An 18,313-nucleotide genomic window follows, 5' to 3' on the forward strand; every position below is an offset into this window, starting at 1 on the left:
AAAGAAGAGAGGCATGGCAGTTTCCATAATGGCAAAGACTAGAATATTTTAGAAAATGAACAGAGAGAATGGATCTGTGACTCCAACTGATAAAACTACAATCTGAGACGCATTGTCGTCGCAGCATGTCTAACGTAGTGTGTCTGGTACCAATAACAAACGCATGAGATCGTGCATCCATTGTTCCATAGGTACAGACAAAGAATCGCGTGACACATTGCTGACACGTTACTGGTGCACACATATTCATAATCACAGGGAGTATAACACGCTATGACTAGCTCTGAAAGTGTCGGGATCGTACTGCAGCGAGGCACTGAATGTGTTTAAGAACAGTGCCTTCTTGCATCTACGACAGTGTTACTGGCATTAATTATCCAAATAAGGACAGTGTTTAGTGACTAGAAAGTAACGTACCAAAATGGACATAGATTGGTTTGACCATAAAAACAAACTGGATTTGATTGTATTTTAGTCACGAAACTAAATCGCTGGTAAAATATCATTTCTATTATAACTGCTTCATAAGACTGGATTACAGACTAAATAAATTACCAGTGATTAAAATTTTCAGATACTAGCATTAATGCACGACACGATGTGTTGTAGATTACAGCTTGTGAAGGGAATGTATGAACAACATCTTCCTCACGTAATTCACCTACTGAACACGTACTTGGTACTTCGTACTGAGCACGTACGACAAAGAAGTGAGACATACACCTAATAAAAGCTTCACTATCTAATGGCAATGCTTTCTCACAGTTTGGACAAGAAATTTCTTCGTGCTTCCTTAGGTACTTCGCAACAGATAATCGAACAAATTGGCATCACAACACAACAGTGACAACATGTTGGCTACTACACTGCTGAACACTATATTAACTGTAATTATTGTTAGTGAACAGTGCTCAGACGCAAAGCATTGGCAGTCTGAAGTCTGCGAACTTGTACTAGTTCAGAAGCAAGAAATCCAGTGATCAAGTGATTTACAAACAGCGCATGGGGGAGGGGGGGAGGGGGGATAAGTATGATATTTGAATTTGGTTGATTTTAAATAGGGGTGCAGGGTATGGGTGAAGAAAGTGTCGTTAGAGAGGGACTCGGTGCAGAGGAATCATGTTTTGTAACAAATATCTACCCTCAATACGGATAATTAGCTTTCTTTTTTAAGAAGGAACTGTAGGAAGCACTCGTAATGCACTCAGAATGGCTTCCCATTTTATAAAAAAAACAGGTTGTTTAAAATAAGCAGTACCAAATTTCCGTGTTTATGTTTTAGTAAAACGCACATGAAAACTAAATATTTATCGTTCGTCATTTTAAAAATAATAGTTCCAAGAAAATTATTTTTCTTTTTAAAGTTTAGTTAGGTGTTAATATTGACGGCGGTGGTGGTGAGGAAGGGGGCTGTACTAGCTAATATCTTGGAACCGCTGGAACATAGGGGTGGCTGAAATGCCGAAGAAGCAGAACTGATAGACGTTGGCGAAAAGCTTTATATTTTTCAAAAGTCAACTCAGAAAGAAATTTGAAAACATTTTCTATACACCATAGATAATGAAAATAGTGCCAGATAGCTAAGAAAAATGTGCAAGGTTTAGCTGAAGGAAGTGTACTACTAAAAGATACCAATGTAGTGTAAAATATTCAAACGTGCAAATTCTTACACATTCAGCAACATTGCATGTACAATTCCATGAAAGTACTCATTTAATCATCTAGTAAATATTCACCTAAACGATTTTCGAAAGGATTAGAAATAAAGAACATTATACACTATATTCATAGAAGCTGCATGACCGATTTGTCTCTGTTTTCCGATCCTCAGTTACTGTTCAGATCAAAATCTGCTACGTTGTAAAATTATATAGTATTAATCTTGGTAATACAATGAGAATCTACGTTCGAAGTACCTAGAACAACCAAGTACAACGCTTCCGTTTCTTTTGACCACCTGAATGCCAAAAACTGCGGAGAAATTATAGAAGAAAAATAAACTGACATGATTAGCGGTCGGTTTTTCATCGTTACTATATTGTCAAGTAGAAGAAGCTAAGATCTGGAAGTCTGTCACTTTTAGAAATTCCACAACAGAATGTAGTTTTCAGAATACGGGAAACTAAATCACGTTATCACTTCTTCATTTTCTCCGTGAGTGGGACATTTTCTATTCTAAGTGTGATTGACACTACACTGCTGGTATTATTTCAGACAAGGAGTGTTTCTTACTGCGCTAACCATTTCAAACTCAATGTATTTATGTCCTGGTACTTTTTACAGTTTTTGCCTTAGTTTGTTACGTTTTGAATATCTGTCACACAAGTATTCTCCAATTACTACACTTTCTCTACATTCCTACGTCAATTTTAAACAAAATCTTAAAGATATTTTAAAGTAGAGTACAGTGAATATTTTTCGCAAACTTCTTGCGAAATTCCATTCGCACCACACTTATAATTGGAAACTCAAACATTTTTACTTTTTTTTGTCAGCTGAAGAAAACACGTCACAGACACAAAATTATTATAATTCTGTTTGCACGTCAGGTCTATGTGATGTACAAAACTCACTTTTAACTGTGTGCAAACCTCATGTTCGGATTTACTAATGCCATAGGAGCCAAAGAAAGACGAACCTGAGCGTAAAAAGAAGGGTCGCCTCGGAATCGGACTGGTGTGGCGTCGTAAGCACGCAGCTCCCACCATTGCCGAAGAAGAAATTGAAGCCCCCGACTGGTGGACCAAGTACTACGCCTCACTGCCGCAGGTCAGCCTCTGTTCTAGGCCCAGCTGGCGTGGCTCGTTCGGTGGTAACATTTAATTTGTTTCTCTTAGAAAGGTTTAAACAAAGTGGATTGCGTAACCGTATAAAACGAAGTACAAAAGCCATTCACAGCAGAAACAGAGTTCATGTGCAGTGGGATTAGAAGATTTTCTGGAGGTTTAACGGTTTTTCAAGCTGTTCAGGAAAAATAGTGTAATTTCCCTCCGTAGCAGCAGTTTCAGGTCACTCTCGCAGCCACGACCAATGCAAACTTACATGGAACAATGTCGAAAATCTCTTCACTCCTTTCTCTGCCGGAAGCGTGTAGTGTGAAAGCAGATTCACATATCGCCCTGTATCAAACCAACGGTGTGGGTATTCAACACAAGAGAGCACACACAGTCACTCATACATATAAAGACAAAGACAAGGTGGTGTGGGAAACATATAGAAAGAGACACTCACTCAATATAAGTGCTCATCAGAGAGATTATAAGTCTCTACCAGAAGATTACAATAGAAGACTGCTACCACACACGAAAAGAAGTTACACATGGAGAGAGTATTTTGAACTAATACACAATACTATGTAACAAAACCCTATTTGAAACACTTAACTCGTTATATAAGAACACTTTCTTAAAGAAAATGTAGTACACCAAACATCTTGGTTTATCCAAAAACAACTGGTTCTCAACTCACTCCTCCCGGTTCTCAACTCACTCCTCCCCCCATCTCTCTCTCTCTCTCTCTCTCTCTCTCTCTCTCTCTCTCTCTCTCTCACACACACACACACACACACACACACACAAATCAAATTAGTTTCTCCCTAGCAGGCGCATCACGAAAACTTGCACCAAAAATTCAAAATTAACGCCCCATTGGTCAAAACGAGAAACAAGTGGAGCGAGCGTCGACAGTAACAAAATCGTCTCTCGATGAATATGGTGACATAATCTTAAAGGTACCTGCTTCTTTTAATTTTTGGTTATACCAGTTTTCACCTGCTCTGTGTTGCATACTGTCTTAATATTGTTGCTTGACATGGCATTTCTCTTTAAAAATATTCTCGATTTTTAGCTTATTAAGTATTGTCGTGAACTCAGATATAGTTGGTTCTGTATCCTGAATAATACTAACAATTAATATAAGCAGCTGCACACTGTCATCGAAGATACCTTGAATATTATTTTTTTAAGACTGTGTTATTTATTAGACCTGTCTTATCAATGATTGGTTTTAGCAGTAGGCTGTGCTAGTCTGCAACTTTGTGGTAGGAATTAAAGAACCTCACTGAGTGCTAGAAATTCATTTCGAAAGAAATATCTCAGAAATATGTGATGAAACTATAATCAACCTCCATTTCTTTGTTGTTTTCTGTTAAATATGCCAACAGATTTTTAAGATTATTTATGATGAGGTTAAAATTTTCTGTAGATGCTCCGTACATATTTAAAATTAGAAAGGACTTAATGTGAAATATTACTATCATCACACATGCTTGCAGGTACTGCCCTGTTGCGATATGTATTAATATTACTAGCTGCGCCCTGCAGTGTTACCCGCTGTTAAACAATGATTTATAAAGAATTTAAGAATTTAGAATTTTGGGAGTAATTTCTTTCTCCCAGAGCTGTGCTGATGTCTCACCCCCCCCCCCCCAGCTGGGATTTGGCGGGAAATTAAAATGGCGGTGCCCTTTCCGGGACTCAGATGAGGTCATTTTGCACGGAAAGCCCAAGTGCACCCCACAACACGTGGAAACTGTCTAGATGCAGAAGAGGAATGTCACGTCAGTGTACTTTATTTACTTCGGTTGAACTCAAGTGAAGATCGGTCCTAATTACGTAATTAATCATAAAATCTGTCCTAACTTCATAACTATATGCATAGCGCTACACAAGGAGTGCCTAAAATCGCAATACAGCTCAAAAATTGACGACGCCTTACAACTTGTGTCATCCTGCTGGGAAAATATTTCACAATATCACTCGAAACTAGGAGCATATGTACTCAAACTCTACGCTTCACCTATAAGCTTGTGGGAAAAATGAAGGAGTGAAAGGTACTATCTTTATTTTTGGTGGGAATAGTGTTCAACTGATGAGTTGCTGGTGTTGGACAGAGAGTAGTTTATTAAGTGTATTACCTGTAAGCATACAACTGAGGACTGCGTCTATCACTGCTTGTTGTGGGAGGTTGGTACGGATGAATCCCCCTGCATTGTTCGACAATCAGTCTGTAGGACACGTAACTGAAGCCTATACATGCTGGCACACCTGATGGAAAATGCTTTACTGTTCTAACTACACGTCGAAATTGTCGTGAAAAGAAAGGCAGCACTTGTGATCAATGGCTAATAATGCAACACATGTACAGGGAAAAATCGTTATCCCAAAAGATTGCAACAGGAGAGAGGGCAATTGAGCGTACATTCTCCTTGATGTACAGCCAGTAACTAGCGATATTATAAGCACTCCTACCTCCCCTCATACCTCCCCCTCCCTCCCTCTCTCTCACTCTCTCTCTCCACAGACGGTGGGGACACAGGCTTCTTCAAACAGACAACTGCTACCACACTCCACACGTTTCTCTGCGGCATAACACTACCCCCCCCCCCCCCACCTGCGGTCGCTGGCTGCACCCACACCACCTTGAGGTAATGATGCAAGCACTGGCCCTTTGCCAAGACAAAAGCATGTAACGCCAACTAAACAATGTAAGATAAACGATGTTAAAATGTAGCCACACTCTAGCCAGAGCACAGCTGCGTTGGGCGACAACACACAGCAGACCGACCACCAATGCCTCCAGCAGTCAGTCGTTCTGCTAGGAAAAACAGTTCACTGTAACGATTGCATTTAACGTCAACACATCTCTTACAGGCGCCCATCTATTAAAAAGGAAAACAGAATTACGACCATAATAAATGTCCACATTCCATGAAAATAAGTGCAGTCAATTTTCTTTTAGTTTTATGAGCAAAATCGGTATAGTTTTTACGTTTGACAGTAGGATACAATTCGCAGACATTGGTGGTAACTCAATGTACAACAATAAGTACCACTAATGCGGGAAGTGTGATTGAGGGTACTTACGTTTCCGACTTGAAAAGACATATAAAATCCATTAGTTTCCTATGAGACATAACAGCAGTCTCCTGACTTCATTCAGAGGGAGACATACACTGACGATGCCTTCCTAAGACATCAGAATAGTGTAGAAGGAGGTAGTTTTATCGTTTTAAAGTTTGTCACCGTAGTGACTGGGGTAGGAAACGTGCAGGGTCGTTGTGTGACTGATGTTGGACAAATATATCCTGCACGACAAATACTTCTGAAACAATATGGATTTAACATTATGGCATTTTTAGGTGAAGAACCATATAACCATAGGTGTGTGTGTGTGTGGAGTTTTTCTCACTCCAATGCCTTCCTGGTACTAACTCCAGACTTGCGGAATAATAATTCAGAATTGATAGAACAGTTAATTTATGTGAAATGTATCATACTCCATCCATCTGCAGTTCCATCATGTATAAACCACACTTTTTCTCTTAATTGTTTGTTATATCACCGCAAAACTTTGGTGTCTACTACACACGGATAAGGAGTGCTATCCTCCTCAACACACATGCATCTACAGAGACATTGTGCATTTGGAAGCGTCCTTCAGACAGTTTGGAAGTATTTGTCAATGCTGCAGACTCGTCCAATTTCCATATACTGTGATGCGCTCTACACTTTTCTCTTTTTTCACCAATATGATAACAGTACCTCTCTTTATTTCTACTAGCTCACACATATTGTGAACAGCACCATCTGGTGATGGTCTACACTGGAACAGTAATCATATACATGACTGCACAACGAGGAAACAATGCTCTTCCAAATGGAACATCAAGACATCCACTATCCAGTCACTGTGGGAGATGAGATTACGTGTATAGGATACAATGCTGCAAACTCTTCCGGTTCCCATATGTTGCGATGTCTTCCACATTTTTGTCAATGAGAAACATCGCCTCTGAGTTTTATTCATCGTGTGTTGTGGGAGCTGCAGGATTTCCACCATGTGATGTTCAGCTTTCTATGAGAGCCAATGGATCGAAATGTGTTAATGTCGATTTCGCATCTAACACAGACCTCAAAGTCATGGTAGAAGAGTGCATGCTGGAGTACAACGCTGTAATCATGCAATGCCTGGATGTGTTACAACTAGATAAACAATGAATTAAACTGCTCATGAATGAACAATGTAGGAACCCCTCTCTTTTAATTGATCATCTGTTGATTATGGTCTTCCTCCAGTGCAATCGACAAAATTTTATGTGGGATCGATGGTCCCTTCCCACCCCATTTTAAACAAACCAACCCAAACTTTATGCAGGTCTGTGTAAGACATCGACAACTGTCCACCTGCTCCAATGGAGTGATTCGTGTATTTGTAATATGCGCGATGTCAACACGCATACGGTGTTTTTTTTTCGATATATCAGAAGAGATAGACACGGTAAAATTTTATAGGAGATTCTATTACAAGGAGTGGTATAACTCGTTAAAGTTTGGATATATGTAGTCCTCTCAAAACTACACCGATTATGCTCATGACACTAATGGAAATTAGCTGTATCTATTCTCATGGAATCATTACTGTTTTTATTATTATTGTCACAATTCCAAAGTGATTCAAATGGCTCTAAGCACTATGGGACTTAATATCTGAGGTCATGAGTCCCCTAGACTCACAACTACGTAAACCTAACTAACCTAAGGACATCACACACAACCATGCCCGAGGCAGGATTCGAACCTGCGATCATAGCAGCCGCGTGGTTCCGGACTGAAGCGCCTAGAACCGCTCGATCACAATTTCATGTTTAAAAATAGGTATTACCACAAGTCCTGTGTTATTTTATATTTTATAACTTCTAATTATAAAGTAGAGACCACTTGAATTATAGCTCATTGTGGAACCTAGAAATGATAATGTTTTTCCCGACATGTGACTAGCTTGTGTGAAACAGGCTTTGATGATCAAATTGTTTACAAAACTAGAACGCAAGAATCTGCTGCTATTGCGACTGATTGCCTGCTGGATGACAGAATCTTTACAAGCAGATCGGTAGAGGGGAGTTATGGAGCAAAAAATTTGAAATGGAAGCATGCAAACGGTATTTGTTTTTGATGTATTGGAAGAGAGAGATGTGGCAAAATCTTGTAGGAGGTTCTACGAGGGTTATCCGGAATTTAACGTTATAAGGCATGTAGCTGTAGCATGGAATGTCCGTGGGGGAGTTGGTATCACTGCCGTGTAGCGGGAAGCCAGCAGAGGGAACGAGCATTCCCAATACTCAATAGCTCATCGATCAGTTTTGTGTTGACTGTTAGAAATGAGCATTCTCATTCTGGCTCCCACGAAGTGCGAAATGGGCGCTGTAATTCGCTACCTAAATTCTAAGGTCATGAACGTTGCTGTAATTCATTGCTAAATTCTTCCAGTTTATGGAGAGGACGTCAAGGCAACATGTTGCGAAATGGGTACAGAATTTCAGTTTTAGAAGGACAAAAATTCACGATGAAGACAGAAGAGGAAGGCCGTCCATTGTGACTGATGATGTGATGTAGAAAATTGAAGATCATCTTCTCTCTTATCGCCGTTCGACAATTGACAACCTGCATACAGTTTTTCCAAACATTTCACGATCTGTTGTTCATGAAATCGTAATTGATCGCCTAAATTATCACAAGTTGCTTACGCAATGGGTGCCCAAGATGCTTACCGAAGCACACAAAATGAACAGTCAGTGCCACTGGCGAATATCTTCACCGTTTTGAGACTGAAGGCGAGGCTTTTCTCAACTCTCTAGTGACAGGAGGTGAAACTTTGGCTTATCACCATGCTCCAAGAGCAAATGACGATCAATGCAGTGGCACCACAGCCATTCTCCTTCAGCAAAAAAATTCAGTACTCAGCAAAACGCGAGGAAAATCGAGATGTCAGTATTTTGGGACAGAAAAAGGGTTCTAGTCGTCGATTTTTTTGGAAAGAGTTGGAACAATAAATGCTGCAAGATATTGTGGGACCATGTAGAAACTTGGCAGAGCCACGCAAAACAAACGTGGTAGGATGCTTGCAATGGGAGTCTGTCTCCTTCATGACAATGTGCGTCTGCACACTGCTCATGCAACACAAGAGTTGTTGACTTCGTTTGGTTGGGATGTTTTAAGCCAACCCTCTAACAGCCCCAGTCTCACACCTAATGACCATAATCTGTTCTCTAAATTAAAGGAACACCTTCATGGAAAACGCTTTTCTAACGACGACGAGTTGAAAATCGAGGTGAAGAACTCGCAGAAAAAGGCGGTGGGAGACGTCTCTGACACAGGAGGTAAAAAACTCGTCACACAGTTGACAAAATATATTGAGGTAAATGATGATTATGTGGAAAAATAATGCAAAACCTATATTACAAGGTATGTAATTCATTTTTTGTACCTCAAAAAATTCTTGTAGCCTTGAATGAGATTTTCACTTTGCAGCGGAGTGTGCGCTGATATGAAACTTCCTGGCAGATTAAATCTGTGTGCCCGACCGAGACTCGAACTCGGGACCTTTGCCTTTCGCGGGAGAGCTTCTGTAAAGTTTGGAAGGTAGGAGACGAGGTACTGGCAGAAGTAAAGCTGTGAGGACCGGGCGTGAGTCGTGCTTCGGTAGCTCAGATGGTAGAGCACTTGCCCGCGAAAGGTAAAGGTCTCGAGTTCGAGTCTCGGTCGGGCACACAGTTTTAATCTGCCAGGCAGTTTCATTTCTTGTAGCCTTACTTTCCAGATTAGCCTTTTACTACAAGATAGCTCTCGCGATTTGTTTTGTAAATGCCAGTGCGATATAGCATCACACTGGCAAAACGGGATCTGCCATAGTGCGCAAAATAGCAATAACCTATTGAATTATTGCTTGCTGTTGTCAAACACAAAATGATTTTGTTTTTCCGATATGTGAGCAAGTAGGCTGAAAGGCTGTATTCTATAATATTATTTCATGTGTCTGAAATATTTTTATCCCATCCGTGCATGACAGTTTATTTACAGACATTGATTTGAACGCGAGATACGCCCCGAAACCATATAATTTGTCCATAAAGTTGAAAGAAATTGTTTTTGCTTTGGAGTTCAAACTCTCACGTTTTATTTACTCTCATAATGGTTTCAAAATAATGAGGATATTTTGCTGTGATTGGTAATTTTTGCAGCAAAGTAATGGAAGTTTTTTTCTATTTTACACTGGTTAGTCATTTATAGGGGAACATAGTTCGAACTTAGCAGTTTGGTCATCTGTAATCAGCGGCAGTGCTGTAGTTTTCTTTTTTTCACTTCCTTGGATGTTGCAAAATAACAGGTCGGGAGGGGGGGGGGGGGGAGGGGAGAGAGAGAGATACGAGTTGTATCCTGCAGTTGAACGTAAAAACTCTACTGATTCTTCTCATAAAACTAAAAGAAAACTGCGACTGTTTTCATTGAGGACATTTGTTGTTGTAGTGAAGAGACCGGCCGGAATGGCCGAGCGGTTCTAGGCACTACAGTCTGGAACCGCGCGACCGCTACGGTCGCAGGTTCGAATCCTGCCTCGGGCATGGATGTGTGTGATGTCCTTAGGTTAGTTATGTTTAAGTAGTTCTAAGTTCATGGGGACTGATGACCTCAGCTGTTATGTCCCATAGTGCTGAGAGCCATTTGAACCATTTTTTTGTAGTGAAGATTTTTCCTAGCGGAAACGCTGACTGCTGGAGGTGTTGGGGGCGGGCCTACTGTGTGTGGTTGTCCGACAAAGCTGTGCTCTGATTAGGGCGTGGCCACATTTTAATATCATTAATCTCACGTTGTTTAGTTGGTGTTACATCCTCTTGTGTTGGTGAAGGGCCAATACCTAGACCGCCCCATGGCGAGCCGGGTGCAGCTATTTGCGGGGTGATGGTGATAGGCCACAGAGAAAGGCGCGGCGTGCGTTAGCAATTGACTCTGAGAAAGCCGTATGTCCCCATCGTAGGTGAAGGAGGGAGGAGGAAAGGAGGGGGAAGGGATGAGGGGAGGTAGAAGTGCCTATACTTTCGCTAGTTCCTGGCAGTACGTCACGGAGAATGTACGTTCAACTGCCACCCCTCTCTCCTGTTGCAATCTTTTGGAACGACGACATGTGTTGTGTATTATGACCTGTTGATTACAAGTGTGATTTTTTTCATTACAATTTCGATGTCTAATTAGAACAATGAAGCATTTTCCATCAGTTGTGGCAGCAACTGTTGGCTTCAATTACCTGGGCTGCAGGCTGATAGTTGAGCAATGCATGGAGAGACATCTGCAGCGAACTCTGACGCCAATCAGTGACAGATACAATCCTCAGCTGTATGCTTGTAGGTAATACACTTATTAAACTCCTGTCTGTCCAACACCAGCATTTTGTCAGTTGAACACTATACCTGCCAAGAATGTAGATGGTGCCTTCCGCTCCTTTATTTTTCCCGCCAGCCTGCAGGTGAAGCGTAAATTTTCAGTACATCTGCTACTGCTTTCGGGTGGTATTGTGAAATTGTAGTGATTGTAGGCACTCCATGTGTAGCGCTATGCATGTAGTTGTGTGATGAGGACCTATCTGTAAGATTGATTACGTAATTAGGAGCTGTCTTTACTTCAGTTTCCCAACGAAAATAAATAAAATACACTAACCTAACTTCCTCTTCTGCATCAGGACAGTTTCTATATGTGGGGGGCGGGGGGGGGGGGGGGGATGCAATTTTGCTTTATGTCCAATTATGTCCAAAAGGACCAGGGTTCGATTCCCATAAAGGGCACTGTTATTTTTAATTTCCCACCAATTCCTAGGTGGTAGGTGGGGTGGGACATGAGGAAAGTCCTGGGACAAATAAATTCTCCCCAAAATTCGAAATTCCAGTCAAAATTCGAAATTCCCACCAATAGGTTAGGTGGTAGAGGGAGAAGGGGAGGGATGGGGAGGGGGAGGTGCCGGGGACCCACATTCTGGCTGAAGAAAACATGTGAAGTCTTACGTGGATGGGGTGGGGATGGGGTTTGGGGTAATTAATTGATCAATTCAATTGATTTGCATATCTATTTGATATCAAAACTTCACCCAGGCTGCCATCTCCCTGCTACTCCCATCATGGTGGAGTCGAGCAGCTCGGCTGATGTCACCTGATCGATATGGTTCAGCCGCGATTTTTGTTTTTACCACAGCGGCAAGTGCACCCGTGGCAGGTCACTTTTTTGCCATCAGTGGAATATGTGAAGCGTTACACCTCACCAAAACATGCCCTTTCGCGAGGAAGGCCACCACCTTTTTCGCTTTGACCTTAAAAAGTCACGTTACGACATTGTGGCGATCTGTCGGTTTCTGCACATCCATCAGTTCTTTCCTGATATTGTTCCAGGCTAGGCTGCATGCGAAGGTGTCCAAACATAGTTCCGGATGTAGAAGAACATGTCCGACATGTATCTGTGGAGGTATTCCGGAATGTTCACGAACAACGACGGGAGGATGGCCATTTGATCTAAGTTGCTCGAATTCTCATTGCAGTCGTTCTCAGGTGGACGTAATTCTCTGTTCGCAGCTTGCGTTGGTTTCACGGTATGTACCTTAGATGCTCACTCTCCATCTTCATTTACACCTCTGCCAAAAACTGGGAGAAGTACCCTACAACGCAGCCTTAAGTTGAAGTTCTGTTGGTGGTTCATCACGCAAAACGTGTAGAAACCCATACACGTCGTATTTCTGATCGGTTTCGGTCACCCAGTCGCCGGATTCCTGTGATGGATTCAGAGATGATATCCATCTTGCCCTTTCAAATGGCTCTGAGCACTATGGGGCTTAACATCGGTGGTCATCAGTCGCCCTTTCCCGAACATAATGGGATACTGTAGAGTACCGTAGTAGCAATGCGTTTCCGTTATCTGGCGAGGAAGTCGTCGTGTTTGCGTAGGACGATGTCTGTTGGGCGGTGGAGTCGACGCCCATCACCACAGCCTCGACCTCGACCACAGCAGACGCAGAGTAGAAGCGCGCAGGCTGCCCGCTCGGCACGCGATACGCTGGGACCACCACCTTGCAGCTCTCTTCGGGCATATTCTCGAGAGCTGTTCCAGACTCATGCACTAACACATTGTGACCCACCAGAACTTTTTGTATTTTGAGAACAGTCGCCCATTCGACTCTCTAATTTTGCACTCTCTATCACTCTCTGCCTCGTCGTCTCCCACAAAGTAAACTTGCCAAAATTGTGCTAGGGCATTGGATGGAGGAAAAAGGAATACTATTTTATGGTGCACCTGCCCCTGAACTATAAAGGCCGGTTAAAACCCAGCCATGTCCCAAATTCTCTCTGCCCTGAACGAGATCTTGTGAAAACATAAATTATAGTTTTATATACGGCTCCTTCAAAGGATCGAGCGGCTCTCTTATTGTGGAAATGGATACCTTGCCATTCCCTCCTTCCGTTTCAGTGCCACACAAAATCTACATGCCTTGTTCATATTGTCAGTTTTGATGAGGCCTGTGATTAGTGTATTCTGAAGTTGAACATAGTCGAAAGCACATTCCTCAGAAACTCCCCAGGTATTTATTTCAAATATTTGCCGACTTTCAATTTATCGTTCATCACCAACGAGTAGGCGCACGTCTGCCTCTCCGACTGTTTCAGAGGGGCGCCTAAAGAGCATGCGTACTACATTCTCCTGACGCCTAGAAGTCGCATCTCTGGCTCTTTCGGAAGCACGCTGAGAGGCCATGCGTTCTGCAGTATACTGTCGTTGAGCATGTGACTGCTCCGCCGCCTCGGCTCACGCCGAGACACAGTACGCTCAACTCCCTGCTGAGGTCTGAGCCACTCGAACATTTGACACTCCGCCATCTCAATTATCTGCTGCTCAGCATGAACTAACAATTGTTGCCGTCTAACCATGTTCATAGCACGAGCTCGTTGTGACCCCCGTGAAAGATTCGACTTGCGTTTTACAGTCGTTGGATTTTTGAACAGTAATACCGAAACCGAGGAACTGATGTCGTAAGATATCAGACACGGACAACTCAACCTAGTAACTCACTACACTATCAATAATACAACCAAATGGAAGAAACAATCGGAAATCCAAAACAAAGGTCAATTTAACCAAGGAAAGAAACAACAAACCTAACAGAGAAACGAACTATCGAGATCATACAGACCAACGAAATCACCAGAAAAATTATGAGTCACTGAATCCAAGGAGAAAAACTCATTGTTCAAGAATCACGATAATATCACAATTCAGTGGACTTGGAAAATTCAAGTTCTGAACTATCGAGAAGATACAAGCAAACTGAATCTACAAAAAGATCATTCAGATCCAAACAGAAAAGCAGAGTGACTCTGTTAAGATTTCCAATAATATCACAATCCAATACACTTCTCAAACATTCTACATGCTGTGAAATATTTTCATGGTCATGTGTTACGTTGTTATGGAGTTTAGTAATGATTTTATTCTACAAGAATACTTCTGCTGTCCTAGTTTTGTGTACATACTTATTTCATTTGTCGAAACAGCTAAAAAAACTCTACGCTAATTTTAGTGCATTCATTTGATAGTTAACTTTCATGGATAACTTTTTAGTCACGTTACTCATTCCATGGAAACAGCAGTCACGCTGACGTTTCATTTTTATTTTATTTATTTATATACTTATTTTTTGGAAAAGAAGGTAGCCTATCTGTTAATTCACGGTAAATTGTATTCTCCAAATCAATAAATGCCTTGTAGTACACACTTCTGAAAGTAGCCTATGTGTTAATTCAGCATATAAGCTTATTCCATGCCAAATTTCTTCCAAATCCATCCAGCCGTTTGAGTCTGAAGGAGTAACAAACATCCTCACACAAAAACTCTCGCAGTTGTAATGTACAGGACCCATATGGTATTTTCTTACATGGATATCAGTTTTGTTGAATGTAGCAATTCCTTCTTTTTTCTTAACTGCTCTACAGAAGTAAAATCTGTAACAATATACGCACACCGTTTGTTACATGGTCTCCAGAGAGGCAAATAATGTCATTCGGGTGTGACAAGTTTTAGTGGTCATACAAATACACAGTTCAATTGTTTGTCTCCATTGTCCCCAAATATTCTGATGTAATAAGTGTAGCTGACATAATTATTATGCTCACTGAATTATAAATGGATGCAAAGATGATTATTTTCTGATCATTTCTGAAAATGTTGAATCACGATCTGTTTATATGTGTGCAGTATTCTAAAGTACTTAATTACTTTTCGAAAGTGAATGTTCGTTCCATTCTTAATTTCTCTTAAACTATTGTTACTTTGACTCTTCCTACTGAAAATAAGGTCTTATCTGACCCCTATAATCGCTAATATTTTGCCACTTATAAAGGTGCCACCATTCCCTCAGATATTTGCTACTGCTCTATCCATTTTTCCCTATACTCTTCTGTACAGAATGACCAATATGAGGCACAATACCCTTCAGAAGCTCTTATTCCAACTTCACATTATCTGTCGCTAAGAAATACCACTTTGATAATCAGAATATACACGAACTACTAATGTGTAATTTCTGTGATGAAGCTATATTTACAAGCCTGTATTGCGAATACATAGAAAGAAGGATCCTTTATTGTATGATTATATGATAGCGGAACAAACACTGGTAGCAGTTACTTCTGTAAAATATCTGGGAGTATGCGTACGGAACGATTTGAAGTGGAATGATCATATAAAATTAATTGTTGGTAAGGCGGGTACCAGGTTGAGATTCATTGGGAGAGTGCTTAGAAAATGTAGTCCATCAACAAAGGAGGTGGCTTACAAAACACTCGTTCGACCTATACTTGAGTATTGCTCATCAGTGTGGGATCCGTACCAGGTCGGGTTGACGGAGGAGATAGAAAAGATCCAAAGAAGAGCGGCGCGTTTCGTCACCGGGTTATTTGGTAACCGTGATAGCGTTACGGAGATGTTTAATAAACTCAAGTGGCAGACTCTGCAAGAGAGGCGCTCTGCATCGCGGTGTAGCTTGCTGTCGAGGTTTCGAGAGGGTGCGTTTCTGGATGAGGTATCGAATATATTGCTTCCCCCTACTTATACCTCCCGAGGAGATCACGAATGTAAAATTAGAGAGCTTAGAGCGCGCACGGAGGCTTTCAGACAGTCGTTCTTCCCGCGAACCATACGCGACTGGAACAGGAAAGGGAGGTAATGACAGTGGTACGTAAAGTGCCCTCCGCCACACACCGTTGGGTGGCTTGCGGAGTATCAATGTAGATGTAGATGTAGATGTATTTAGTATCTCAATGAATAGTTTTGCCCTTCACCTGGCACAGACCAATTCTACACTAAAAAAAATTGGAAACTTTGTCTTCTAACTATAGTACGTCCTCCAACATGTGGCCTATGCTTCTAGTATAATAACTAACCTACGACAAAATTCTCCTTCTTTTTACTGATTTTCATACATCACAGTTTTTAAGACTTTTACTAAAATGTTTCTGAGCCTTATTTAAAACTACATCTGCATGAGGCTCAGTGTATTATCTAACTTATTTGTCTCATAAACCAAAAAAGTTGTCTTAAAAGGTCCTATACAGTTTCTCCACCTTTGGTTAACCTTCTCTCTTTAATCTGTTCAAATCTTTTGTAGTCTTATCTAATTCACCCTGAAAGATAACAAACTTCCGATCCTGTTTCACTATGTTTTTATCTCTATCACACATCCCACATAACCAGTGAAGGGTCTTATTTGTTTCCTGGTTGACCATTCCCATAGAAAAACAACAACAGTCACATCTAACCACGCTAGTAATAATCCTACGGCAAGTCATGGAGTTTTCATTAATAGGAATTACAACAATTTAGCAAGAATAATGTTGTACGTTATATACTTAAATGCAAAACTCGTCCACAAAAGTTAGGGCTATACGTAAACAAACTAATATTTCTTTGAGTTGACTTATATACAAAAGTAGCATTTAAACTATCCTCCATTAACATGTAGTGAGTAAGAATGGTATAGGTTTGACTTAGTTATACCGCAATGAAAAACAATCAAACAAAATCGTTCCTATTTACTCCATCGAGAATGTAAACGTAGTTTACACATAGAAATGTGTTTACAGGTTGTTTTTATGATTTTCTAACAATAATGATTAATAATAATAATTAGTATTGATGTGTCAACAGGCAGAACGAGACAGGAAATTGTCTCTAGCTGGCCACGTGGGAGCCGAGGCGACAGAACCGGTGGAAAAGTTGGAAGTAAGTGTAATTATTCGCTTTATTTTTTTGACGAAACAGTATTCAGAAGTGTGTGACACGAGTTATATATTATTTACTGAAGCAATACAAGTTTTAGGCACTTGATTTTCGATACATATTTTTTTTTCTTTTTCTTTTTGTTAAGGTTATGTTTTCAGGTTATTGGACTTGTATGAAGTCTAGGATAAAATTTGAGGGTGGACGGGGGGAGGTGGTAGGTGGGGAGGGCAGCATGCTGCAGGAAGTCGAAGTAGATACTCCGTGCGAATTGGTATGTGTGGAGGCTATACTAATCAGCCGAACTAAGTTATTAATTGGCTCCTTCTACCGACCCCCAGACTCCGATGATATAGTTGCTGAACAGTTCAGAGAAAATTTGAGTCTCGTAACAAATAAATACCCCACTCATACGGTTATAGTTGGTCGGGACTTCAACCTTCCCTCGATATGTTGGCAAAAATACTTGTTCAAAACCGGTGGTAGGCAGAAAACATCTTCCGAGATTGTCCTAAATGCTTTCTCCGAAAATTATTTCGAGCAGTTAGTCCACGAACCCTCGCGAATTGTAAATGGTTGCGAAAACACACTTGACCTCTTAGCCACAAACAATCCAGAGCTGATTGATAGCATCATGACTGATACAGGTATTAGTGATCACAAGGTCGTTATAGCTAGGCTCAATACCGTTTCTTCCAAATCCACTAGAAACAAACACAAAATAATTTTATTTAAAAACGCGGATAAAGTGTCACTAGAAGCCTTCCTAAGAGACAATCTCCATTCCTTCCGAACTGACTATGCAAATGTAGACGAGATGTGGCTCAAATTCAAAGATATAGTAGCAACAGCAATTGAGAGATTCATACCTCATAAATTGGTAAGAGATGGAACTGATCCCCCGTGGTACACAAAAAAGGGCCGAACGCTGTTGCAGAGGCAACGGAAAAAGCATGCGAAGTTAAGAAGAACGCGAAATCCCGAAGATTGGCTAAAATTTACAGACGCGCGAAATTTGGCACGGACTTCAATGCGAGATGCCTTTAATAGGTTCCGCAACGAAACATTGTCTCGAAATTTGGTAGAAAATCCGAAGGAATTCTGGTCGTATGTAAAGTTCACAAGCGGCAAAACGCAGTCAATACCTTCGCTGCGCAGTGCCGATGGTACTGTTACCGACGACTGTGCCGCTAAAGCGGAGTTATTGAACGCAGTTTTCCGAAATTCCT

At 41.1% G+C, this 18,313-nt stretch overlaps 1 protein-coding gene across 1 annotated transcript in view; it reads left to right on the top strand.

Moving 5' to 3' along the window:
• The window catches only part of LOC126433992 (otoferlin-like), a 168,888-nt gene that overhangs the window by 57,532 nt on the left and 93,043 nt on the right, over window positions 1-18,313 (top strand). Inside the window, exons 7-8 of the mRNA XM_050090452.1 lie at window positions 2,620-2,769; window positions 17,013-17,087. Coding sequence (XP_049946409.1) covers window positions 2,620-2,769; window positions 17,013-17,087 — 225 coding nt within the window. The remainder of the gene's footprint in view (window positions 1-2,619; window positions 2,770-17,012; window positions 17,088-18,313) is intronic.

Source organism: Schistocerca serialis, chromosome 1 (assembly GCF_023864345.2).
Source record: "Schistocerca serialis cubense isolate TAMUIC-IGC-003099 chromosome 1, iqSchSeri2.2, whole genome shotgun sequence".
Classification (NCBI taxonomy): Eukaryota; Metazoa; Arthropoda; class Insecta; order Orthoptera; family Acrididae; genus Schistocerca; species Schistocerca serialis.